The sequence below is a fragment of the Phasianus colchicus genome, chromosome 2 (genome assembly GCF_987193195.1).
Source record: "Phasianus colchicus chromosome 2, bPhaCol1.hap1.1, whole genome shotgun sequence".
Classification (NCBI taxonomy): Eukaryota; Metazoa; Chordata; class Aves; order Galliformes; family Phasianidae; genus Phasianus; species Phasianus colchicus.
In genome coordinates, this window is record NC_143437.1 from 24,947,711 (window position 1) to 24,974,620 (window position 26,910).

General features: G+C 35.5%; 1 protein-coding gene across 2 annotated transcripts in view; it reads right to left on the bottom strand.

Annotated features, from left to right (window-relative positions):
- The window catches only part of THADA (THADA armadillo repeat containing), a 210,315-nt gene that overhangs the window by 87,477 nt on the left and 95,928 nt on the right, over positions 1-26,910 (bottom strand). For both annotated transcript variants that reach the window (XM_090135152.1, XM_031594879.2), the window contains 4 exons: positions 26,578-26,700; positions 25,833-25,924; positions 10,846-10,935; positions 9,345-9,476 (listed from right to left, as the gene is read on the bottom strand). In XM_090135152.1, the coding sequence (XP_089991278.1) occupies positions 9,345-9,476; positions 10,846-10,935; positions 25,833-25,924; positions 26,578-26,700 (437 nt within the window). The remainder of the gene's footprint in view (positions 1-9,344; positions 9,477-10,845; positions 10,936-25,832; positions 25,925-26,577; positions 26,701-26,910) is intronic.

Genomic DNA, 26,910 nt, shown 5'->3' on the forward strand with positions numbered 1-26,910 from the left:
GTGTGTATACCTGTCTTTGAAATATTTGAAATAACCATTTTCTTTTATTTGAAAAATAAGTGGGAGGAATAAAAAAATGTTTTCTGCGGGTGACTTTTCTTTACATGCAGTTCATGTACTAGTAAATTTTCAAATCTAATAGCTAAAATGTTATCATGCAGAATAATGTAACATGTCAATCTAATTCTATAACTTAAGGTAGCAAGTAGCAAAGAAAATTTGCAAGATCCTTAAGGAAGGATCTATTAAATCCTCAAGGCTATTTACAACTGTTGAAGTAGTATTCCATTTTAAATTCAGTGCTGTTTATCCAGGTGAATGAGGTTTTAGATGTAAACTTGTTTACTTCAAACAGTTCATGATCAAGAACAAAAAGCCAATAAATCTGACTAGTTTTCACTTTGTGTAACTGTTGATTCAGTGGAATTCCACTGCTCCTGTCCAGTGTTAACACTCAGACAGATCTGGAACTAAGCTGCTAACTAACATAATTTATATGACCAACTCTCATAAGGCACAGAAGGATTCTGCACTCCTCTGCAGACTTCAAAGTGTTTAATTTATTGCTCTAGCTACAAACAACAAAACACTAACTGCAAATAAACGTATCTTCATGCTTTTATTAATAAAAAAGATCTGCAGGTGTTTCTTATGTGTTTCTTTATCTCCCTTTCTTATTACTCCCTCTCAACAGACTTCGTAGTGAGCGAGTAAGGACTGCCTTTAATATGAGTATCACAGCAACAAATCAGTAGAAATCATTTTAAAAATCTTAAGTGTAGCTGGAAGTGATACAGCTGTTATATTAAGTAATACCTATAGTTGTTTGAAGAAGAATGAGCAAGGACAAAAACATTATTTCCAAGTTTACTGGATATAGTCACAGCATCTGCTCACAGATTCACAGAATGGTTCAGTACTTATTAATTCATAATTTATTAACGATGCAGGTAGTTGTTCCTGCAGTCACAAAGACAGAATCACAGCATCATAATCTTGTTCTCAGCTGAAATACATTCACATACTTCACAAAGTGTTGGAAGAGGGCATTGGGAAGTGCAGCCATGAAGACAGGATGAAATCAAAAGCAGAAATGAACATGAAGGAAGGCAACATTCTGCAGAAGGGATCTCAGATCATGCCAATCAGACCAGCTACCCTCACCAAAAGATTTCCAAAAGTGTAAATTCAGTAACTTTTAAAAGTAGTATTACAAGTTTCCAAGCAAAGAGATGCAAAAAGAATTAAAGAGAAACTCAAGTTTCCACACAATTAACATATCTTGAGAAATCAGCAGGACAATATCTACTCATTAATACGAGCACAAGGTTTCCTGGAATATATACAAAACAGAGTACTTTTTATATATGCTCAAATATATTTGTGGATTGCTTTGTTTGAGTTTCTCTTTAAACTCGTTTTCCTTCTTGTTATACAGTTGTTGTACCCCAGCAATTAAAATATCCAAAGCACTTAATTTTTAAATCTTAACTGTGGAAACCCGTATTGTAACTGGTCTAAAGACATTTTTTTGTGATTCAATCTGAAATTAAGAATAAAAAAATCCAAGAGAATCATTGGAACTTGATACAGCATCTCATTATATGCTTTCAAGAGCTTTCTGGGAGGAAACCATATACAATTGTCTCATCCTGCTACCAAGATTATAACCAAGGTAATTGTAAAAGGAAGCAAATTCATATCAAGCTGAATCAACAACAAAAATTCAAAGTACTGTGACTCAGTCAGCCAATAAATCAGGATCTCTAAAACGTGCACATAAGTAAATAGATACTTATACTACACGTAAACTTCAGACGAAGAAAAAATGTTCTCTTCAAATCGAGAATTGCTGTAGAACACAATGAAACAATTTAAGTGGCATCTCTCTTCTTGCATTCCCATCAAGGAATCTTAAATACCATCCTTGGGTAGCTAAATTCAGTGTAGGTTTAACTTATTGTTGTATGCTCCAGAAGTTAGAGCTTCCTTACATGACCTTTTAACTCAAACTCACATAAAAGGAAACTTTTTTTTTTTTACGATGTCTTCCAATAAAAACTGTATTTCAAATTTGTAAATTTTTGAGAAGTCCTTAGAAAGCTTCAAAGTTGCAGAGTAATGGCAAGAAATACACAGTAACAAAGTAGAGGAAATAAAAAGAATGGAGATAGAATACTTTGTCTTAATGACTGTATCATTGTTTTAAACTACAAAAGGGAAGTTGAATGTATAAATAAAAGATCAGCACCTTGTGAATATTTTGTTGATTGTAAACAAGAATATAAGAGCAGTATTTTTTTAAAACTTACCAGCTCCATGAAAATTACCAAAGGATTTTCCCCACACTTTAAGAGAAGAGGCCAGAGATTACAGCAAAAAAATGTGAAAATTAGACATTGACTTTCGTATTAGAATTCTTGAGCAGTCTATTGCTGATCAGGGACTTCATAATCTTCTCTATCACTACAATTTGAGCTTAATCAAAGTGAAAAAAATGCTAAACTATTTATCATTACACTTAGAGGGGAAATACATTTCTCTTTCTCTATTAAACCCCAAATATGCTGAAGTTCCATTGTAGATCTCAAGCAATACTCTCTCCTTCCTTTTTGTTCAAACTAGCAGGCTTAAAAAAAAAAAAAAAATTGTAGAGACATGACAGGGGACTTTACCAAGACAGTCTTTTCTAAGAAAAGTCGTTTTGATAATTTCACTTAACCATCCCTTATCAGTGGTACTTCTCCACTTTACGTCTGAAGGCATTTCTGCAACTTAAAAGAAGTTTTTTCATGAAGAATTCAAAACAACTTTCACAATAGAGATTCAACACTATAAAACAATGTACAAAGCAATAAGAATACAAAGAACAACATATGCTTTAGAAGCATGCATTGCTCCTTTTCATATGCCTACAAAAGCACATGTATTTTGGGAACCTTGCCTATATTCAGAAGGATATCTGCCTTGTTAGGTCGGACTCATAAGCATCTTCCAGCAAAAACAGAGCATCTCAATGGATCAATGGTGTGAATATCACAGAGATTCCAAGTAATAAATTACCCCAGACAGTAGCAATGCTAAGCAGTTACACTGACCAGACAATACATTAAAAATAAAAAATAAATGAAATAGAAGAAGAAGAGAGCAAAGACCAAGAAAATGTGCATTTGATACGGAGACCAAAGGAGATCCTTTTACAAACATCTTAATAGCAGCTATTTTAATACAGCATAGCTACAAAAACCACATGTAGCATTTTTCATCTAATATGAAAACACATTCCCACAAAAGTACTTTGCTTATCATACCATTGATAAGATTTCCAGTCTACAGTAATGACAGTTGAAAATAGGCAAGTTAACATTAATTCTGCTATTACTGCCACACCACACACACAAAAACAAGTGAGGAGAATGACAGAAGAAGCTCACTAGCACAATCACTCAGCTAACCTGCTTAGCCACTTACCAAAGGATACTCATGTTTAGCCTAGGGAAAGTCATAACTCTTTTCAAGTCAGATACAAGATGTGCACTAAATTCACATGTGCAACTATACATGTATGAAAATAGGAGAAACTGCCTTAACCAGATTCATAAACAATTTTAACAAGATGTAAGTGAATGACTTCAATCTAGCTCTTCCCACACAAACTGAAGATACCTTGCACCAAATCTTGCTCATTCTCCCTTTTCCTGTGATTTTTATTCAGTGTAGAATTGTACACTTACTTGTAAAGCCAGAAGCTTCTGGCTTTACATTTGAATATTGTTGCTTCATCTTGCCCCAGACATAACTGCAATGAAGCCTATGAAGGCTTCGTCAGAGGACTTTCAGCAAAACAGAACCAGACACCTGACAGACCAGACATAATTGAACTTAAACACAACACAGAGCAATAAAACTAATTAGCCTAAGTCACTAACAAGTAAGTTTTTCAAAGGAGCAAGCTGCATGCCCAAATGCAAGTAACATCATTAATCAGTAGAATTTATAACATCTTACTGAATAGTAATGCTTTCTTTACTTATGTCTATTTTCTTCAGAAGTGAGTTCTTACAGATTTATTAAATAAGACACAACTATGACTCCTAGGGAGCCTCCACATTCACATTCAAGTATTCTACTTTCTAAGAATATAAAATAAGAGGTGACTGTTTTCACTTAATACACTTATTTTCAAAGCTCCTACAACATGTAAGTTGATGATTTGCAATATTACTACACAGAGGTTAATATTTTAAGATCATAATGTTATGTATGCTTTTTCACATAATTGAATTTGCTGTTCAAAAGCAAAAGACATGAACTACTGCGATAATACCTCTTCCTTATCTGCAGTAAATGCAGTAATGAAGACTGTAAGGAACATGCAAGGAATTTGTGAACGTGAGTGAAAAGGAATAGACAGAGAAAAAAAATGAGTACAGCTCCATCAGAATGACTTTTTTTTTTTATCTCAGTAAAAAAGAAAGGGAAATAAATCAGTAAATGGCAAAAGCCAGCATAATCACAGAATGAAATCACAGAATGGTTTGGGCTGGAGGGGAACTTTAAGATCATGTAGTTCTTAACCCCCCTGCTACAGAGGCAGGGAAACCTCCCTCTAGACCAAGTTGCTCACAGCCCCATCCAGATTGGCCTTGAATGCTTCCAAGGAGGGAACATCCACAGCCTCTGGACAACATGTTCCAGTGTCTCAGCATCCTCACAATTAAGAATTTTGCTCTATATCTAGTCTAAATCTACCCTCTTCCAGTTTAAAACCATTTCCCCTCATTCTGTCACTATCTGCCCTTATAAAAAGTACAATAACATAAGTAAATTAAGTTTATTTAGCATTTGAAAGCCATATTTGGGAACAAAGTATTATTTAACATCATTAGGTTGCTTCACTACATAGGAAAGATCTTAAATATTTTACTAATCAGAAGAGTACTAAAAACAGTCATCTGTACTATGACAAGCAGAGTGCAATTGAAAGTCTTTGTATTTCAGGCAAGTATTTGTCAAGACAGATTGGCCAAGATTCCCTTTGGCCAATAAAAAACACAAAAGAAAACTAGTGATAAGAGAAAATTCAAGCGCTTACTCCTATTAGAACTTCATACTTTGACTAACTGCATTTTAAAAATAGCCTCCTACACTTGTTGGTATCTGACAACACTTAATCTCTGAATACCATTTAGTATAAATCAAAATATATAATCCATACTTTGAACACTGAACCTCTGCGTCTTCACTGACTGTATACAATCTCATAATAGAAACCCATATTTTGCTTTTAAATTCTAAGAAAAACCTTCTATACCATGCTTCTTAGTCTAGATTGGCATCTGCTCAGATTTGAAAATGATTTAACCAGAACTCAACAAAACTTAGTGTATTTATCCGCTGAATAAAGCTTAAAGTACTACATTACATGTATGTGAAATCATGGCCCTTAGTTTTTTTTCTTTTTCCCTCAAGTTTGAAAAAGAATTTGATCTAGCAGTGTGTTCACAGCTGATGCACAGTTTTTGTGTCTTTCTCAAACTTTTTTTTTTTTTTTTTTTTTTAGGAGTGACTTATGGCAACAGGGCAGCTAACAACATTCTTTAGAATCCTTCCTCAATCCTACAAAAAATTTTTTCCTCATCATATACAATTTTTCTCTCCTTCCATGATAGTGTGCATCATCAACTGTGTGAGAGTTAGTACCTTTGTTAATGACAGCTTTTTTTGTACAAAAATAATACTGTACTATTTAGGGGTGGCACATGGAAGGGGAAAGCAAGCCGTAGTAGAGGGCTAGCACTTTCCACTGTCACCCACCCCAGTTCCTGATTCAGGACAGCATCAAGGGATTTTGGAGCAACTGCTCCATTTTACAGAAAGATGCTAATTATAAAGTTCTCCACAAGAAAGTTGTGTCTCTTTAACAACTGCAGCAATTTTGGAGAAAGACATTCAATTTCTCTTTATATTTTCCAAAGAGTTTCTTCAATGACATGTTTACAGCAAGAGCAGGGTTGGCTTCTTCTCACTGGTGACAAGACAAGAAGAAGTGGCCTTAAGTTGCACCAGGGTAAGTTCAGGTTGGATATTAGGAAACACTTCTTTACAGAAAGGGTTGTTAAGCACTGGAATAGGCTCCCCAGGGTGGTAGTTGAGTCACCACCCCGGATGTTTTTAAAAACCGTTTGGATGTGGTGCTCAGGGACATGATTTAGCAGAGGGTTGTTAGTTAGGGTAGTATGTTAGGTTGTGGTTGGACTTGATGACCTTTAAGCCTTTTTCCAAACTGAGTGATTCTATGATTTGAACACTGCCTTGAAATCTGTATATGTGACAAATTAATTTTTTTTATCTAAAAGAACACGCAACATAAAAAAGGGTTTTTTGTTTAATGTATATCTAGTTATGATTTTAAAGCTAGGTGTTTTTTTTTTTTTAAATGAACAATTAAGAAGTCACAATTCTAAAAAGCACTAGACTTCAATTAGTGAAAAGTATCCAAGTCAATACAGCAATACCCATGTACTCCTTCATAGGATCCAGTCCAGAACTTTTAGCACTGAACACTTTGGCAACACTATGGTACGAGAGGGCATAAGGTAACTCAAATTTGGATCATTCTGAAGAGATTACAGGTTTTTGAAAGGAGTAAGCAGAGGAGAAAGGGAGGTTATGTTTTGATTTCATACTTAAAACATTACCTCCCAATTACCTCCCTTGTTAATCAAAAACATTCTGTACATTCCTTCATCTTGGAATGTAATCAGTAAAACAGACCTATCTAGCTCTTAAAGATTTTTTCTAAAGTGAGGTAATAAGTTGTGAATCAAAGTGTTCCCTTCCAAATAAAACATCTGTGAGGGGGTAGGAGAACATAACTTTTAATAATACTGCAGAGAAATAATCAAATGCTCTGGTTCAAAAGGTAGTAGCAAGCATGTACATGGAGCTTGAAATTTGTCCTTGTGGCATTTAATCCTACTCATATTGTGCAATTTACCTCAGTGTGGTCAGAGCAACCACAATTCTACTACTCCCACTAGATGGAAAATTCCAATCAGCCTTAACCGAAACTGCTCAAAAGCCTAATTAGAAATCTTCCTCTTAAATCCAGCTTTGCTAGGACAACTGCTCATTCTCTTGCCAACTGAGTATCCTACTCATCCTCCCAGAGCAACACATGAATGCCAATTTATTGGGGTTGAGCCCTGCAAGGTCAGAAAATCAATGATGGCTTATACCCACCCCTCCTCTCTTCATACTACATGAGCACAGGATCTAACCTTGACAGTGCTACAGCAAGATAAATCTGAAAACGTCTGAGTAAACTAAGGCAATTAAATGATATAATTGCATTTGGCCACCACTTAATTATACATATATATAGACGTTATATACTACATTGAGCAATTCAAAGCAGGGGTTACTATATACAAGTTAATGTTTTGATGAACAAGGCCTTTGCCTTCAGGTTGCCTCTTTCATCCTAAGTGGTTACCTCACAACCATCTTCGTTACTGCCTTCTAAAGAAAACTAAATGACAAGGAAATAATTTTATTCTAGTTCATCTGCTCCTGTTGAAAGGAAAATCACAAGGGAAATCAAAGGGCAAATAGCAAGATATTTATCTTTCCCAGGTAAATCACAGGTATTCATTCCAGCTGATGCAAGTGACCAAAAATATTCATAGTATTCACAGAACAAGGACAAAAGAGCTTTATGAAGAAACACATTAAAAAATATCACATTGAGCTATCTCATAAATAGAGAGTTCCTCCACTCTGCAGAATCCCCTGTATTGTTCCCTAGCACCCATTAAAAATGTCAATGCTTTTGCTACATAATCCAGCAAAAATACATGTCTGCATGCCCAAATACAATTTGTTGTCTGAAATAGGCATTTTATTATATTTTACTGCCAAATTCAATGGAAAAGAAATGTAGAAAACACTTCTCTTCCACACCACTCCTTTTTAGGAGCACAGTCACTAATGGTGGTCAAAAGAGGATAAATCTAATGACATGAGCGTCTCAAATGCTTCAGGCTTTTCTTTTAAAGATTTTGACAGGTTTTTCTCCCCACATCCTCTGAAAACTTTTAAACAGCCACAAAAGGTAACTAACTGCGATCACTGTTGAAGAGTTATTTTGCTGGGGCACAGACTTGCTAAATGTAGCAGTCATAATGCAAAAATAAAACCCAAAGATGTAGCTGGAAGATTATCAAAGTTTAATGTATTACCAAACAGAAATCATGTTGAAACACTCCACCAAGAAATTTAAAAAAATAAACAAGCATTCTTCAGTGTAGTGACACAGGCATAAAGATTGAGCTAATTAATGATGTAACCAAATATAGTTTTAATTGTTTATCCAAGAAGCATTTCAGATTCAAACATTGCAGAAAAACATTTTAAATCAGTAAATACAGTGCAATTAGAAACTCTTACTGTAGGTTTTTAGGGTTGTTTTTTAGATTATTTATCCCTAAGAACTCCATAAAAATTTAAGTAGCAAGCAATACATCACATCGGCAGCCAAGAATAAGCAGACATAACATAAATACCCGTTCAAAATAAAAATCAGGAGATCTGTGGATAGAAACATCTTTATCTTGTTTCACTCACTAAATAAAGGAACAAGAACGGAACTTCAACATACTACTCTGAAGCTTTCACAAATAAAGCAAATATAGCAAGACTTCCTCTCAAAGTATTAATTATGCTTATTTCCCCCAGCCACAATAGTCCTTCCCCCTGATGAAGCACTCCAACCCCACAACAGTGGCACACAGAAAAGCCAAAACATCTGTTGAGTCTCTCAGTGTAAACATCACAGAAGTGAAAGTTACACTATATAAAATCTTGGAAAGTTATCTTAGAAATAGATTACACATAGGATATGTCTGCCTCTATATAGCTAAGTACATATTAATGTGTAAGTATGGATATGGAGCTGAGCTAAATATTAATCATTACAACAATGAGCTACCAACAATCATTTTGCAGGACTGAAAAAAAAAAATCAAGAAATTCAGCAATACAGGACTTGTTCTACGAAGCTAGTCAAACTCATTAGTTTATATCTACCCTTTATTTGGCAGCAATTGAGTTTTTGCAGATGAAGATCTGCGAACAAGTGACACAACAGCTTGCATGATTTGAAATTTTTTCCACTTCCCCAAAACAAGGATTAATAAGCAATGGAAGTATAACTAATCAGAGTTTTTCTTTTAAGAATTAAAGCTTAAAACTGAAGAGAAGCTTGAAAAGGCATTTTATTACAAAACAAATATTCTAGAAAGAACTTGATCATATGAAAAACTACCAGAGATCTACCTTACCTTATAATAAAGGGGACAAACGGTGCCATGCTGAGTGCTGAGTAAGTGCCATCCATTGGAGATGGATACAGCTTTCCCAGGATTAAAAGCAAAAGGAACAGACTTGGATGGATTTTCAGTTCTTCATCTTCACTAAATAAAAAAGCAGGAAGAAACATTTGGTGAGAACATCATCCTTCGTGCTGGTCTTGAGACTCTCCCACAGGCACAATACTCTTCTGCATTTCGAGGAAGTACATTATGATGCTGGTCATGGCAAAGCTTACTGGGATTAGCATGGCATCCAGTTCTACAGCATCACTGGGAAACTGGGAATCCCTCTATGAAGGCAACTTAAGGCTGTGCCATCTTTTCTTTCCTATTTTATCTCAGTTTCTTCTATCCTTAACAACAGTGAGCTGCCCTTGCTTTTAACTAACATAAAGCATCAGAACAGGTAATGTTTCTCATATAAGTGAACAATTGAGAAAGCTGCGTTACAAAAAGATGTTTCAAAAAAAGTCTCTCAATCTAGAAGAAAGAAAATGTATATTTGGTAAATAGCAGGCTAGATTTAAGAATAGTTATTGTCATTAACACCAAGCACTTACTTTTTGTACTGTAAAATCAACCAGAAATCCAAGGCAAAGTTAACAATTCCTTATTTAGTAAATGAGTTAGAAAAAAAGAAAATACAATCCTTAAATTGCATTAAAAAAAACACAAACATTCAAGGACAGTATTTCAAGCATCTTCCCAAAATTTTCTAGTGATTACACTGGCACCTTTCGAAATGTCAAGTAAAACAGAATGCTGCATGGAATACGTGCATCGTTTCTGCTCAGAACAGAGACGGCACAAGAAGCAATGATTGGCGAAACTCCTCTTTCAACTTCATTGCAAGCCATTAAACAGACAGCTGAAACTCTCCTCTAAATCAGCTGCTGAACTTCTACAGTTTATACCATAACATTTTAAGGAAAAACAAAGCCTGCACTGGTTTACTTTAAAAGTTCATGAACTTGGGGGTAACAGCATCAGCATCATCCCAAAGTATATCATCTGGTTAGATCAAATTGGAGCTCTCAGACACCATTTGTGGATTCTGTAAAAAGAGATCAGAGACCTTCCACAAGACAGCATGTCACAGGCTGGAAAATGGTAATTCAGGGTCACACGAGGCCTAAGAGCTTCTATCTTTTAAAAGTTAGAAAATCTCATTAAGAATAAGACATTGTAAAACAACAAGTTTCTGTCCTGCCTTGAAAAATATACTTTCTTTTAATGCCTGATCCTAGGAATGCAACAGCTCACAGGGAGAAATAAAGCTACTACTAATAGCTCAGTAGCACTTCAAACTCCAGAATCTCACTGCAGTGTGCAAGTTACAGGAAAAAAGGCTTAGAAAAACAGTAGTAGATCTGTACAACCTCAATAAGCACTGATGAAAATAGCAGTGTTATAACGTGTGTCAACTCACTTTAAACTGAACGTTGCGAAAGTTTCATAAATATCATCTTACTTGTTCAAAGTATTGGCTACAACCTCCAACTGCTTGAGAAGGAAAGGATAAAGACTTGGAAATCGGGAGAAAAACTCTGCTCCTGTCATTCTGCAGAAGAAAACGTAAAAGAAGAGTTACAATTAGTTGCACTCAAAATATCAGTTTACTTAGATTTCCGATGCTGCAGTGAATTCAGAGTCCGAACAACCATACACCCACAATGAACTCCTTTCAAACATGACAGTTTTTTCATTAAAAATGACAATAAAACATAATTTAGACAGTTTACATGCTTCTGTCTGCATGTATACATACTAACACTTTTTCCAGCTAAACTATTCAGATCTTTCTGGGGAAAAAAAAAAAGCCCAGCATCTTAAATTCTGGCATCATTTTAACAACAGAGTTGAATAAGAGAAGACCACATTTCCTTTGGTGCAGCTCATGTACTGAACAGTTAAAGTATTTGTAATATACATTTACTTATAGATGCTCATCTATTATTCATACTGAAAAGTATCAAAGAAAACACAGCAACAGATGCATCTGATCTTCCACCAGCTTTCTTCACAAAGCTGCCTCCAGCACTTGGCAGCAGTGACATTTCCAGGCCACATATTCACATAGATGACAATTACATCCAAAACAGAACATACCAATACCTATCAAACTCATTATTAGCCAGAATTAATACATCAGTGTAGTTCAAGCCACAACAGAGCAATCCAAACAAAAAAAAAAAACAAGTAGAAGCCTTCTGTGCTTGTTTCTTTAATGAATTTTTGAACTGATAAAGGATAACTTCATGGTTCGTAGGTTCATTTAGCACTTTCTAAGCAAGAACCACTCAAATGTTAGGTTTGGGAAGTTCTAATTAGACATATGGGCTATGCAGATAAAACAAAATTCCTTCAAAAACAAATGAATAAACGGCCAGCTATTTACAACAAGAAAGCCTTTGCTTGCCACATGATCAAGTAAGATTAAGTATACTTTAGCATGACTCCAACAGAAAACTTTTGACAAGCAAACAAATCCAGGTCTACTGAAATAACATGGTAAGATGGCAAGATTAAGCGTCCAGAAAAATAAGTGTACCAAAAAATAATGCAAGAGTAAATCAGCACACAACAACTACCAGCAAAGCTTCCAGCATTAAGCCAACAAAACATGCCTTAGCCATAGGCCACAAAATAAACACAGCAAAAGCAAATTACTAGATGGAAACAAATGTTCAAACAAGGAGGTATGTACAGGAAGCTTTCTCTAAGAACTGCGTGTAAGAGCAGAGCACCGAAAGGCTGCTAACAAAAGCATAACCAAGGATTCTGATCACTGGTTATTTAAGACAGAAAACATACGTAATTTCTTTTTTAAATCACACAACCTCAAAGTGTCTGCCAGTCGCCAAATTCTAACATCCTGTAGTCAGATTTCAAAACTTCAGAGTTTTCCAACTCACCCAACAGCTTTTCAAAACAACTTCAAGTTTTCTACAAGCACATTATGTAGCCAGCTGAAGACAAAACATCAGCACAAAACAAGAGAGCTAGGCACACACGTCAAGTCAAACAGCACATGGCATACACATACACATCTTACATTCAGTAAGACATAACATATTAAAAATTCTGTACTAAAAGGAAGTATCAATTTGAACCAAACTGAAAATACTTTGCATCTTCACCTATCGTATCACAGTGTCAGGAAAAAGCATAATAGGGATTAAGTGTTCCATAGAATGCATGGGCCAGTGCTTAGAGGCTGAAAAGAGGACTACATGTAAGGAGCACCTCATACAGCAATTATTCTTGAATGCATACAATTTAAATATAATCAAATTCAGTAACCAAATTTGAATTTAAATTGCATAACGGAACTGAATATTCTTAGAAATATAGCCCTAAAATTATTTGTAAATAGTGTGATTTCATAGATCTTTTTGATAGGGAAAGAAAACAGCAGTTATCTAACTGGGTAACTTACATAACCTCTCCCTTGGTTAATAGTTGCACAGGTTTCATGATGGGAGGAGGCAGTCTAATCAAAACCATTAGTCACCAGGTATCTGCAGAAAAGATGCCCAAAGGCACCGCGAGCAGACTGGTTGTGCAGTGATTGTTAGAAATGGCCTCCAGCTCAGAGGGAAAACAAGAAACACTATATGTTAACAGAAACAAGTAAAATGAAAAGGTGTTCTAAAAAATACAGAGCACTGATTTACATGTGAACCCACTTGGGGATGTCAAGGCAGGAAGACACGTAACTAGAGAAGAACCAGAAAGCAATAACAGCAAGAGTAAGTAAAACACAGAGGTATTTAGCTGTCTCATTTTTGATTACCAATCATGCCTGTTGTTCCTGGAAATGTGTATGCATTAGGCACGCACAAGTAGCTGTGTACAGTAACTGAGACTGAAACCACAACAAAAAAGGCAACGACTCGGATTTCTCAAAAATGACCAGAAACTTGAGCCACCTATTTTCTATTTCATCAAAAAATATGCTGCTTTGAAAAATGAACTCTAACACTTCATAAACAGACTCATATGAGTTATGTTTCAGAAATAGTAAGTTATCTATATCCTTAAAAGAAGGCAAATACTTGATACACCCATTTATAAAGGAATATTCCAACAAAACTTGGGCTGAGAAACTGTTCTCATGGAACAAACTTTGGCCTCCTTTTCTAAATTATATATGACAAAGAATTATAGATAACTATTCATTGTTTCCATTAGTCACAAACAGTTCAAATAGATTTTTAACAATGTGGCTACCATAATTAAATCCTTAAAATCAACATCTTGCGGATCACAGGATTTGACAGCTACCCACACTAAAACTAGAGAAGGAATTAGAAAGAACCTTAAGACACTAATATTTTTCTCATTTCCAGCTAAAATCATTTCCTATTGCATGAGACTTCATGTTTCTCAGTACCACAGGCTCTCTAACAATAGTTTTGTTTCCTGCTAGTAACCCAAAAGTAGTACAATTTCACAATTTAAAATTTCAAATGGGATTACAGATATCTAAGCAATAGATTGGTGAAAGGTTACTTACTGAAATAGGAAGCAGTATAATGAAAGAGAAAGATTATCAGTGGGCTGATGATACTTACAATGGATCCCCTCACCTCAATGTAAAATATCATCTAAGTATATGGTTAAAGTATACGGCTAATGTAAAAAAAAAAAAAAAACAACCTGAGAGTAAATCATGGAAGGACTTGCATTCTAAAATGATTTGTAAAAATCATTTGTAAAACCACGTACACAAAATATTTCGATAGATGAGTAGGAAGGAAAACAATCTCAGATACTCCAGTTAACAGTATTAACACTTGGTTATACATGAACAACTCCGCAGAAAAGGCAGATGACAACGTGGACTACAAGACCTTTGCAACGTGCTCAATTTTGATTGCTAGAGACAGCAGCTGCAATTTGTACTTCCCAGAAAACAAGATTGATGGAGAGAATTTATGTAGAAAGGGGGATGTACATGAGTTTCTTTTCTATTTTCTCTCAAGCTGCACTTTTAACGCCCCTTCATAGCCCTGAGCCAAACAGACTCTTTCCCATCTCTCTCTCCTCCAGAGTCTATTCAGAAGGAAAAGGTCAGGATGACAATATTTCAGAGAATATAGAGTTCAGATAAATTGGTAAAAAGGTACTCTGAGAGCATGTGATGTGGATGAAGGACAGAACGCAATTAACACAGCAGCATTTGGAAAATAACAGTGAACCAGATGAATTATCAAGAATCAACCAGTTGTAGCAGCAAAATTTAAAACAGAAGATAGAAATGAAAGCAGACTGCAAATCAATAAAACTTTCCCTTGAAGTTCATTTTAAGCATGAACAAGAGTATAACTTACAGCATTTAATTATGGTTTCTTAGGAAAAATGCATAAAGTTTTTCATTTCACCAAAATAACCTTTAATAGAAGCCTTTATTATATTCTTGACTGTCATTTAACTCTTCTATTCAATCACTACCTGATTTTTAATCTTTCATTGCTTTTCGTGGTAGAATCTTGGGGGGTTGGAGTAAGGTAAAGTCACACAGGCAAGTTTTTATTTCCTCTGTTTTGCTTACAAAGACATTCAGTGTCACCTAAATTCTAGAATTAAATTCATAAATCCTACTGAAAACTGTAACGTCTCTGGTCATTATATGTAGTTTGTCTGAATAGTGACTTGATGCCATATAATGCAAGTAGTAGTATCTGTGCTTATATATGTATTGTCTTTTCAATAAATTATCCCATCTTTATGCATAGAGTGACTTATTTAACTACTACGATTCTACATTTTAAAAATCACATCTGAGAATAAAGCCACGGATGTTACAATGTTCTGTTCAGAGCTGTGTTGCACACTCAACAGAATACTCCAGATTAAAATTCTGCTTTGACACCAGGGCATATGTATCATTTTACCGTGACATGTGTCAGAGATTACCTGCTCCTGTTCTTTTTATTATTTTTCTGAAGAACTAAAGGCTTTATAACCTTGTATCCTGCTTTTAGCAACTGACATTGTGAAGAACATGGGCAGCAAATCTGTTTGTATTTCATTTTAGGACAGCTGAGATTTAGAGACTACAATTCTGACAAAATCAAGGGTCTTCAGAGTTCATCTTGAATAAAAGTGTTGCTAATGTCTCAGGTCAGCTGACAAATGTATTAACAGGTCTGTGATAGATGAAAAAACATGATTTTATGAAGGAAAAATAAAACTGGAATGAGAAAAAAGTAATATAGGCATACACATTTGGAGATACCATGGCCAAGAATATGGTTTTCATGAAATTGCAGAAGTCCTTTCTTAATGGTCTCCTGTAAAATCCACTCTGTATCAGTGACTATACTGAAATCGTTAACTGTAATTTATCAGATGATAATTTGTGTTAGAAGTAGTAATGCAGAAACAAAATCAAATTTACTCCCTGTATTGCATGTACAACTACTGCTGAACAGGTTTAAAAACCCACGGTGAATTTCATATAAGTCATTCAAAATGTCAAATTTATGATAATCCACATTCTACACATTTGCACTTTTGCCTTCATTAAAGTATAAAAAAATGAAATGCAATGCAGCTTAACTAAACAAACAGCTTTTAACTGCCCGTTCATGTTCTTTCCTTATCACTCATTAAGAAAATATGTAAAGTTTATTTCCCTATTAACAAAGACAATTTGGAAGTATAAACTTCAAAAGAAAACATTTTCTTCAACCATATAAAATACCACAAAGGAATGGCTAACATTCTCTTTTATAGCAAGGTTTAGTAAAGACCAAAGCTTGTTCACCTACTCTAACCATAGTACATATGCACTAGGAGATAATTGAATTGTTGGCTCCTTAAAGTATCACTGAAGAATACGACAGCTGTTTGGGAAAAGAGCTTATATGTTACTGAAAGACTCTGAATTTGTCACATTTCAGAGTCTCAAATCCAGAAAAAAAGTAACTGATACTGAAAACAACCTAAAGACACTTGTCTGTAAATGCAGAGAGAATCCATGAGTCTGGTGAGCATTTAAATAGATTAAACTCAAACAGATTTTGACATTTGATAAAACAATTCTTGTAATTTTAAAATTACTTTCAGAATCTGTTCCTTCTCATTTCCTAGGAAAAGTAGTTGAACTATATTCGTATTATGGCAGCAAATTTTAAATTGGACTGAAAATCATTACACAGATTCAGCTTCACCCAGCTTTCTCACATGGTAGCTGAAAATATACAGTGTGAATAAACAGAGCATTTGTGCTGGACTACCCAGCCCAAAAGGTAGTAATCAGTGTCTCAACATTGGCTAGTAACCAGCAGAATACTCCATGGGTCAATACTGAGGCCTCTTTCTGCTTAAACACCTTTTATCAACAAATTTGTTGATGAAGTGGAAAGCATCCTCTGCAGATCTGTGGACAACAGTGAATTAAAGGGAGTGGATGAAAGAATAAATAGTAAAAGTTTGGTCTAGGCAGATCTGGAGAAGCTTGAGGCTTGGGCCAACAGAAACCTCATGCAGTTCTACAGGGAGAAATACAAAGTATTGCACCTGGGTTGAACAACCCTGAGGATCAGCAAAGGCTGAAAAACAGCTGGCTCAGTAACAGTCCCACAGCAAAGAACCTGAGGGTTATAGTAGATGCCAAGCTCGCTATGAGCAGATGATACGTCCTCATGGCAAACAAAGCAAACCACTTATTGGCCTACATTCATTATGACAAATGTGGCAGCAGATCAAGGGAAGTTATTATCCTCGTCTACTTGGCACATGGAATCCTCCGTCCAATTTTGAGTTGCCTCATGCAGAAAAGATTAGAAGAAATAGGAGGGGGTCCAGAAAACAGCTGCACTGATGGACAGGGCCTAGAGCATATACCCTATGAGAAGCTGAAAAAGCCAGGTTTGCTCCATCTAACAGAGAAGAGGTTCAGGGAAGATCAAACAGCAGGTTATGACTGGCTTGAAGAATCAGATTATGGGCTAGGTTTCCTGCAGTAGCTGTAGATGGTATAGAAAGGATCAGAGATCACAAATAGCAGCTCAGAAGTTTTAAATTGTGCAACAATAAAATAATCCTGGATTTAGACAAGTAATGCAGTGATGTAGCCACTGAAGGTTTTAAACTTGAGCAAAGTCACTGCTGTCCCAATTTGGTGTTGCTGAATCATATTTTTAATGGAAATCAAGAGATCTCCTTACATTCAACATTTCTATGATTCCATTCAGTTATTTTCCACTCTAACAGCACGGCTTCCAGATTACTTCTAATCTTCTTGTATTGACAGGTTACACCTACCTACTGCAATTTCAGCAAACGATAGTTCCTGCTAAGAACAAGAGATTTATCCTTTTTTTCAAAAGTCAGTAATTCTATCATACATTCAGGACAATGTGAACTATCTTATTTTAAATACCAGCTTCATATGAAATAAAAGCCACCATTCAAAAATCATTGAAAATTCTTGATTAGCAGTTCCTCTGAATGACAACCAGAGACATCACCAGTCCTAAAAGAGAGATAACAGCAACAGGAAAGATCCTTTAGTAATAAAGATTACATATATTATTTTCAGAGTTGCATTTTGGATTATTTTTCTTTAGGGAACATATCTCAGACTTAAACTTCTGAAATCCCAGCATTTCTCAAAACAAGATACTTTCAAACAAACTTTTCATATGACTAAGATAATTTTAGGGCTCCCACAGAAGAAAAAAGGGCCACGTGATTTTGGACGGAGGTATGGAGAGTCACAATGAAGCCTGGCAAAAATAGTTCTGAAAAATTTGTGCAACGTATCAATTAATAACCCCAATAGCAATGATGCAAAATGTTACTGTGTATTTGTAAACCTAACATGATACAGAACACCTCTTTTAGTAAGGGTGCCAACTTCTCCATAGCCTCATTTAATTAAACACAAAAAACAATTCCAATTTCTTTTTTACACCATGAAAAACACTATGATGTGGATAGAAGAATCATTAAAAAGATGTGGGGTTTGCTCCTTCAATAAAGACGTGATCACTATGCACCTACAATAACTCTAACATTTCTTTTGTTAAAGAACTAGAAAATACTTGAACCCCAGAGCAGTAAGCAAAACAGTCTAAGATCACTGATGTGAAAAAACATTCATTTGCACTACAGAACCCTAAGATAAATACTTAAGATCTAAGAATATGCCACTATATCTCGGTTTTCATTTTCCTTCAGATGGAAGTGCTAGAATAAACATTCTTACTAGTTTACGTTGCTGTGTTTTTATGAGTTTAATAACTGAACTGTCAATCAAAGTCTACATAAATACAGTAGTTAAATACCTTCTGCTTTAGAAGCACCTTTATTTACAAGAAAGCTAGCCAAGACTTCCAAAGGACTGCATGGTCTGGTGTGCTTTGATCTCTTTCAAGTACAAGTTTCTTTATGCCTCTTGTTTTGTTATTTATTATATCCTTTGTGAAATCAGGTATGGAAAAAGGCACCTGTGCAGAAAAAATACTTCAGGAAAAGCGTGACTGAGAGGAATAATTATGCAACACACAGTTTACTAAAATACTAAGAAGCTTTTTCTAAAAGCACTATTGTTGCTTTACTAGCAAGAGAAGTAAATGCACAATGGGCTCGCAATAAATACAGAGGAACATAACCAAAAACCAGCAAAGATATAACCTGGTATCTATATCAGCGTATTAATTAAGACAAAATGTAGATATACATGCATACATACAGATAAACAGTTAAAAACAGAACATATTTAATATATTAAATAATATAAGAATTATTTTCCTAAAACTTGTATGGTATTCCCATGAGTATGCAAAGGTGTGTGTATATTTGCATATAGATACATAAAATCAAGTTATCTCTGTATCTCTAGGAAGCCTCCAATAATTCTCCTCAATCACTGACTACATGACTATTATCTTTAATCTCTTGCCACAGACTTAGCATTGTAAATTTTGCCTCCAACAACCCACACTATACCTCTATAATTTGTGAAGAATAGCTGCTTATCACTAAGCATGGTGAAGTTCATGAATAAGTGGTGTGTACATTAAGTATAGAACAAAACAATTGTATCAAATCATATTAGTGATTTTTTTTTTTATCAGTACAATAAAACTACATTATCTACTCATGTGGTTAGGCTTACATTAATTTTTTTTTTCACTGAACACAATTCAGTCACTCGTTAAAAACAAACATCAAGCCTCTATTTTATTTAAAATGGCTTGAAGTTCCTTCAGGGCAGCACATGTATTTTTAGAATATTTCACCTTGGACAAACTTTCATACAGATTGCTTTATCACATTTATTTTTCTATTTACTGGCTCTAACTTGAGACAGTCCATTATGAAGTTCCTCTTTGTTCAAGACAGCGAGGATACACATTTGCAAATGCACAATAATTTGCGTGCTAAAGATTTGAAACAGGTTTGTGTCAATAGCAAAATCTTGACATAAAAAGTGTTCTTCAGATTTCAGACACATACATGTCTCGTGCTCCTAAAATAAACAGAAATTATATAAGTACATCTTCAACCTCAAGAGGAACACTCATTTTTGTCTGATGCAAGGGATTTTGGATAGTTTTAGATGAGGGATGCAAAACAGAAAAAACTGAAATAATAGTGAGCAGGAGGAGAGGGTCAGTGACATGACACAGATTTGTTTCAGAGGTTATTCTCAATTTGTATCTGTTTCTGAACATTTTCATAAGTTTTACCTTAAATTTACAAATTAATATCAATTAACAATCATTATCCCTATTGCAAAGGCACTTCAGTGCAGGAAGTCTGTATCTAAACAAGCCTATTGTTATTGAACTATTCGTCTTAGATGTCATAATGGTTATCTGATTCAGTCTGAACTTTTGCATGTTTGCTCTGAGATCAAGTCTTCTAAATCTGTCAAAGTCAATACAAAAGAGCCTGAGCATGAAAAATAAAAAAGCCATGGGCCCATTTTTGGCAGATAGAAAAGGGAGTTTTTGTGGGTTTTTTGTTGTTGTTTTTAAGAAAAAACAGCTCCCTCTCAAGACAATCTTCTGCACCAAACCCTGAATAACTACTTTGCAAGCACTCTCTGCAACAGCTAACGTGGCAAAAGAGAGGACAGGCTGCAAAGTGTGACACTGAAGGAGTTGGAGGAAAAGAACCAGGGGTACTTAATTTGCTCAGACATCTCTTGAAACCTCCATCACTGACCCCATATTTTAGCTGCCATGGAAGCAGCACTAATGAGATCCAAGATAAAGCAATCCCAACCCTTCCCTCTGCAGAACTCAGTCCAAGAGGTACAAACAGAGCTCAGTGTTGTGAATCAAGTCATACTTTCACCTCTAATGAAACTCTCAGAAGAGCTATCTCATCTTACAACACCAGTGTGCCATTATAGCTTGACCACATTTGTGTCACCAAAGTTTCTTTCCATTTATCATAAATGACTACAGGACACTACACTGTGGGCATACAAGGACCTACCTCAGAAATCTTGCCAGAGCTGGGGTGATGCAAAGCAAACGTTTAACAAGGTTGCCACTAAGAAGGACAATACCTCACTGCTGTGAGACAGATTTTTCAGCTATGAAGCTGCAAGTACTGGAAATATTAGCCTGTCAGATGTGGAACATTCAACAGGAGCCATGAACTTCCGGATGTATGTTTTATGTACTTTAAGCTACAATTCTGAAGTGGCTTACTGAAAAGGAAAATAATACCAGATTAATTTAATTTAGAGATAACAGCAGGAAAAGAGAGGATTACAATAGAATGTTCAATTTTCAATGTTTTCCTCTAAACCTTCAGAGTGTAAAACAAGATAGTTTCTGGTGTTAAAAAAACCTTATGTTAAGGAACAAATACATGCCAATTTATGAGAAAATAGCAGTGATTTTAAAAGCTAATTTGGTTCTACTTAGTGCAACTGCTCACTGAGAAGTGCTGAAGACTGAACTTGCAAAAACGAAGAAAGTAGAGGGTAGTATTGCATGCTGACTGTCTCACAGCCAATAGTGCAGCTTCATAACCTATTCACATCTACATAGTTTTCATCCACCTTATTGTAATTAGAAAGATAACTTCCCCTTTTTCAAGTGCCTGAAGTTATTAATAATCAACATTTACTGACTGTTTGCAGAGACTTACAGTTCTTTATATCTAACTCGGTATCGAGAACATAGCAGCATTCATACTCATTTTCCTATCAGCATGAATATTTCCTCAACATAAAATGTACATTGATAATTTCTAAGTATTTTACTGCATATGCATTTTCCCTTCACCAAAATCTAAGTAAGAAAGATTCTTTTTCCCCATAAAAAATGAAAGTTATATTTACATCAGTTACTTTGCTTAAAAAACATGAGTTTGCATTGTACCATTTCAGTCTGGCTTACAACAGAGCTTTTTAATCAAAGACTCAAAGCTTTTCTTTATGGGAACCTCCTCCACCAAGGTCAGAAGCCAAGAGAAATCCTCCCTTTGCTCTTCCTTTTAATCTCATCTTCTGAAGCCATTGGTTATTCTTTCTGAGGACTTCGCTACATTCATATTCCAACTTCAGTTTTCAGATAAGCCAGGACAATTCCTTTTTATTGCTCCAAAGCACTGAAGCATGTCACATCACAAACAGCAAATTTGACACAATTTCTGACTGTGCCCATCCTTGAAATAAATAAACTAAAGCCAGAAATACTAGCTATTTGATAAGTGTCTTGTCAAATAACAAGCACTAGCATCTTTAATTAGCACTGGACTATAGACCAGAAATACCTGTGATAGACACAGGTGTCTGTATGTGTTAATTTTTTTTTGATGTAGTCTTTGTCAGAGAGAACCTAGAAGAAATTTCTTGCTCTAACATTCTTTTCACTAGAAAGAAAATGCTCAATCTGTACAGTTGCTTGGATCACTGTAAAGATTCTTCACACAATCTCTCTTTCTTTTACTTGTAGGAGCTGCACGTAGTTGCTATTTTTCAAGTACACATTTTTCAATTCATTATTTCTTTACCCATGCTAAAATTAGAGACATCAATATTTAATGAAATTAGGATATGATTGCATCACCTGTATCGTGATGCAAAACAGTTCCTTCAAATTCCCAGTGAACCATTAAGAGTGAAGTTTGGCATCAGCACAGAATTCTTCTTAAGAAATCCCTCTTCCTCACTGCCCCAGTTTTACACTCCCAGCTGTGCCAATACAGCTGTTGATGCAAACACACACAGGAGACCCTCAGTGTTGCCCCACTACCCATGAAACCAGCACAACCAAGAAGCGGAAATCATGATATATAGTTGGTAGTTTCTTCAACTCATCTCCTCTGAACTATCATAGGATTGCTTTGTCCTCAGACTCTTCTGGCTGACCTTCCCAGCACCCATTCAATGATCAGAAAGCCCAGCTCATCATGCCTTTTCCTACCTCTGCTCTCCAGTAGTGACAAACACTGCAGATGCTAAATTCCTGCAAGCAGACACAGAAATCCCCTCTCTGTCAATGAGATGGGGGACTTTTTCACAGTTTTCTGTTACAAATGGTCAAAATGACAGCAGACATTTTTGAGAGGGAAAAAAAGAAAAACTAAAGAAAATGTAAAGAAGCTATTCTTTCATACATGCTTGGAAAAACAAACTAGATCAGCTTACTGATCAGACACTGGTTATAGTTCACTAAATCCAATGCTTCAGAACTGATCCAGACAATCAAATATGGACAGGCACCATGCTATGACTACATAAACATCCTGGCTGCACAGCAATTATAACACACAACATAAATAGGGAATGGAATATGATATCAGAAAACTATAGGTGGCAGAAGATACAATAGGCCTGTAACTTTTGAATGAAAGATGTCTGTGAATTCTTAGTGGACATAAAACAAAAAATATAAGAAAATATAAAAAAAGAGTTATAATACAAAGTATAGTAATGTTGCACAGAATTGAAATTAAGTTGCCAGTATTTTTCTGACAAAGCTTTTTTTTTTTTTTTTCCTTTTTTTGACAGAACAGCCCAGCAATAAGGTAGCTCCCTGCTGACATAGCACAGAAAGATTTAAATCCCTAATCTAAAATCAGGCAGGCAAATTGGAAACCTATGCAAGGTCCTGATGGCTACTACAGAGCTTTAGTTCTGTCCACAGACAAGATTCCCCTCAATGTTAGGGGAATATCCTGTCAGCAATGCAGCAAGCACATCACAAACAAATGCCTTTCCACATAAGCTCTTGTAGATGCAAGTTGCTGAAATAATAGTTCTTTTGAAGCAAACTGCCAGATATAAAATGAAAAAAAAAAAATCAATTTAATATATGAATCCTGTTTTGGCAAAATACTAAACAAGATTAGAGCTCCTAAAGAAAAGCACCCAAGTGCAGATACACCCAGAGATGTGGCTGAGCAGCTGTGCAGCAGCGGTGACACCTGCTGGTACTGAGAGACAAACCTTTACCTGTACACACACTAGCTTCAATCCGTGGGCTGGTGTAAGAGGAAGAAGGATTATAAACAAAATAGCAAACAATCTCTGCATCATTTTCCTTTTAAACTAACACCTCAAGAGAAATAAGATTCATAACTATGTTGTAGGTCCTGAGATTGCCTCCGTTTTCATACCTCTTGACTCTTGCTGACCTATTTTTAGAAGTATTTTCCCATTGCTCATTTTGTGGTATTGACCACTATATAAGGGAAACAGTAGAACTGACTACATACAAAGTTCAGTGAAAAAGTGCAAAATAAAAGGAGGTAGGAAAAGAACACATTTTGCTCAAGCTGATTACAAACAAATTATACTGTAAACAAGAAGTTTCTGAGAAGCAAGCTGACAGAGCCAGTTATATTAAAAAAACTAACATTGTTTTTAATGACTTCATATACAGACATTAACTTTCGTTTATTTTGGTATTTTCCCAACTCAAATGCCATTACCTTCTGCAACTTCACAAACAGAAATCTCAGATTACACATCTCACCACACTGTCTATATTTGAAAAGTCAGTCTGCCCTCACACTGCAGAGGTTAGTGGTTAAGTTTTTCACTGGGATACAAATTTATAAAAGTTGAAGTTCATATAACTGTTAGTAAGTGCTCAATACAGAAATAAAAAAATCATGTTTTGTTACAGGAATAAAGTGAAAAGGCAAGAAGTAAGAAACATTTGTTATTACCCTACTTGATTTTCAGGAGGCATGGGACAGAATTCCAGATTTAAGTGAGAAGAGATTTGAGCATAAGACAAAGTGGAGTTTATTTCAGGCAGTACCACAGATGACATTTCTTATCACTTTTGGGACAAAGTTCTCTTACAAGGGAAATCTCCCTGCAGTGTCACACCCATATTTCTTCCTCACATTCATACACCTGGAATTAATTAGGTAAGTATTTCAAAGAGCTGAAATAGCACCACCACAAAGATTACTATCATCCCAGGACATTTAGTTTCTCATAATGGGCATGATAATTACATTAGCTAAGATCACTGTATAATGAATAGAAATGAATGGAAAACTTCAGAGGTAACTCATAACATTTCTCTCCACTCAAATCTCATATCTTGTCCATTATTTGAAAATCCATTAGGCATTTCTGCAATGGTTACCATAATAACCATAGTGTGACCACTCCGTGGCCCCAAAGACTTATCCAAGAGTATTTTTAAGTAAGTTGATTGTCTGTGGTTATTTCTGCATTCCTCCCAGATCAGGAGCCTTAGCTACAGAGTATGGACATGCTTCATTTGTGGCAGAAGCTAAAGAGAGGCACTAAAGGCCAAAGAAAACATGGGAGTGGGAAAACACCCACTTACAAAAACTTCTGATTTTTTGCTTGTGGACTAACAGTTGCTAAGAGAAATGGAAATGCAGCCCCCGGGAAATTTTAGAGTAAGAGGAGAACTGGGTTTACATAAGACGCAGTGGAGGATCTGGAGGCCAACAACAGAGGACAACAGTAGAATGCCCTGGAAAAGAAGCAACTTTGCAAGTTCTCATTTTTGGACCTTATGAGGAAAGAGACCCGAAGGAGGGACAGGGTGCTCTAGAGTTAAGTGACTAAAGGTAAAAATCTCAAATTAGTGCAGGTGAGATTAAGTCCAGGCCTACTTTAGAGATAAGGGAAGGCACAAGTGACCATTGTTCCCTTCATCTCTCTCTTTCTGCTGTCAAGAACCAGAGGCCCTATTTTTGACCTCAAGACACTGAACACTTGGAAGAGCCACAGGAACTCACACCTGAGCAACATTCCCTCCTAGCAAAGTCACATGTGAGTGCAAATTAACTCCCAGTGCTCAATAGCAGATATTTTTGGCCTTAAGAGTTTATTTCTTGGCAGTACAGTTTAAGCAAACCTAGATGTTTTTTTTTTAACATCATGATGCAAATACATCCATAAAGCAAGCAACATTTTTGAGTTGTTTTTGGCTAAGATCATGTTCTGCAAACTTAATACTGGTAGCAAGTGAAGCTTACCTATTTTTTTTTGAATTTTCATCTTTCCCTCTTTTAACTCCAAAAATCCTTGTAATTAGAGCACTAAAAAGAAGCGTAGATGAATTTCTTACCTAAACAAAAAGAACACAAAAATTTAAAAAATCCCTTTGAATTGTACAAGTATTTTTTTAATACTAAGGTACAGTCAAAAAGAAGTCAGCTGAAGGAAGGACACTACATGCCTACTGTTCAGAGGTCAACAAATAGGAACAAGTATTTCATAACAACTTTCCTCTTTATCAAGATGGCACTACCTGGAAATCAGATTTTGGACATGTATATCTTTAACAAATAGGTTGCACCTAGATTTCTATTGGATAAAAGGCCTTATTCATGGCAGACTGTAGTACGTTCAGCTATTTCAGAATCTCTTATAAAAAAAAACAAAACAGCAAGAATGAATGAAAATAGACTTCTTACTAGCTAAACATGCTGACTCAAAATTTAACAGCCAGGTATATTCTTATGCCTATGATAATCTGTGTCCCTTCTTTTTGTGAATATCAGCACTTCACATTGAAGTAAAAAATAAAATGAAACCCAAAACAGAGCAGAACTATGTCTTCTTTGCAGGTCTATAATATTATTCATCAAACCTTAAAGTACTTTATCATGTAACATTCTAGCAACTGCGGTTCTTGGTAACAAGTGTTACCAAAGCTTCCTGGAAACACATCACTACCTAGACTGTTACATTTGAGAAGCAAAATTAAAGCTAACTTACTGCCCAGACAGGTGACATAAAGCCTAGAACTGCTGCTTGTATTCCATCTGCAACATAAGGCATGATGTTTTCACCTAAACGCGTATCTCTGAACAGTGCCCGTAGGATATTTAAAGCATGAACCTATGGAGGTAAGAGAAATAAAGGAAAACAATATAAATCCAACAAAAAATACCTTAAATCAAATGTGTGTTAATTACCCCAATGAACACAGAAACATGAAACAAAAACAGCCTATGTGCAGATTTATAGCATTTCATTTCCATACTGAATATAAGAACACTGCTGTTGAACTAATACATTAAAATGCTACAGAAGGAAATACTGATAAAA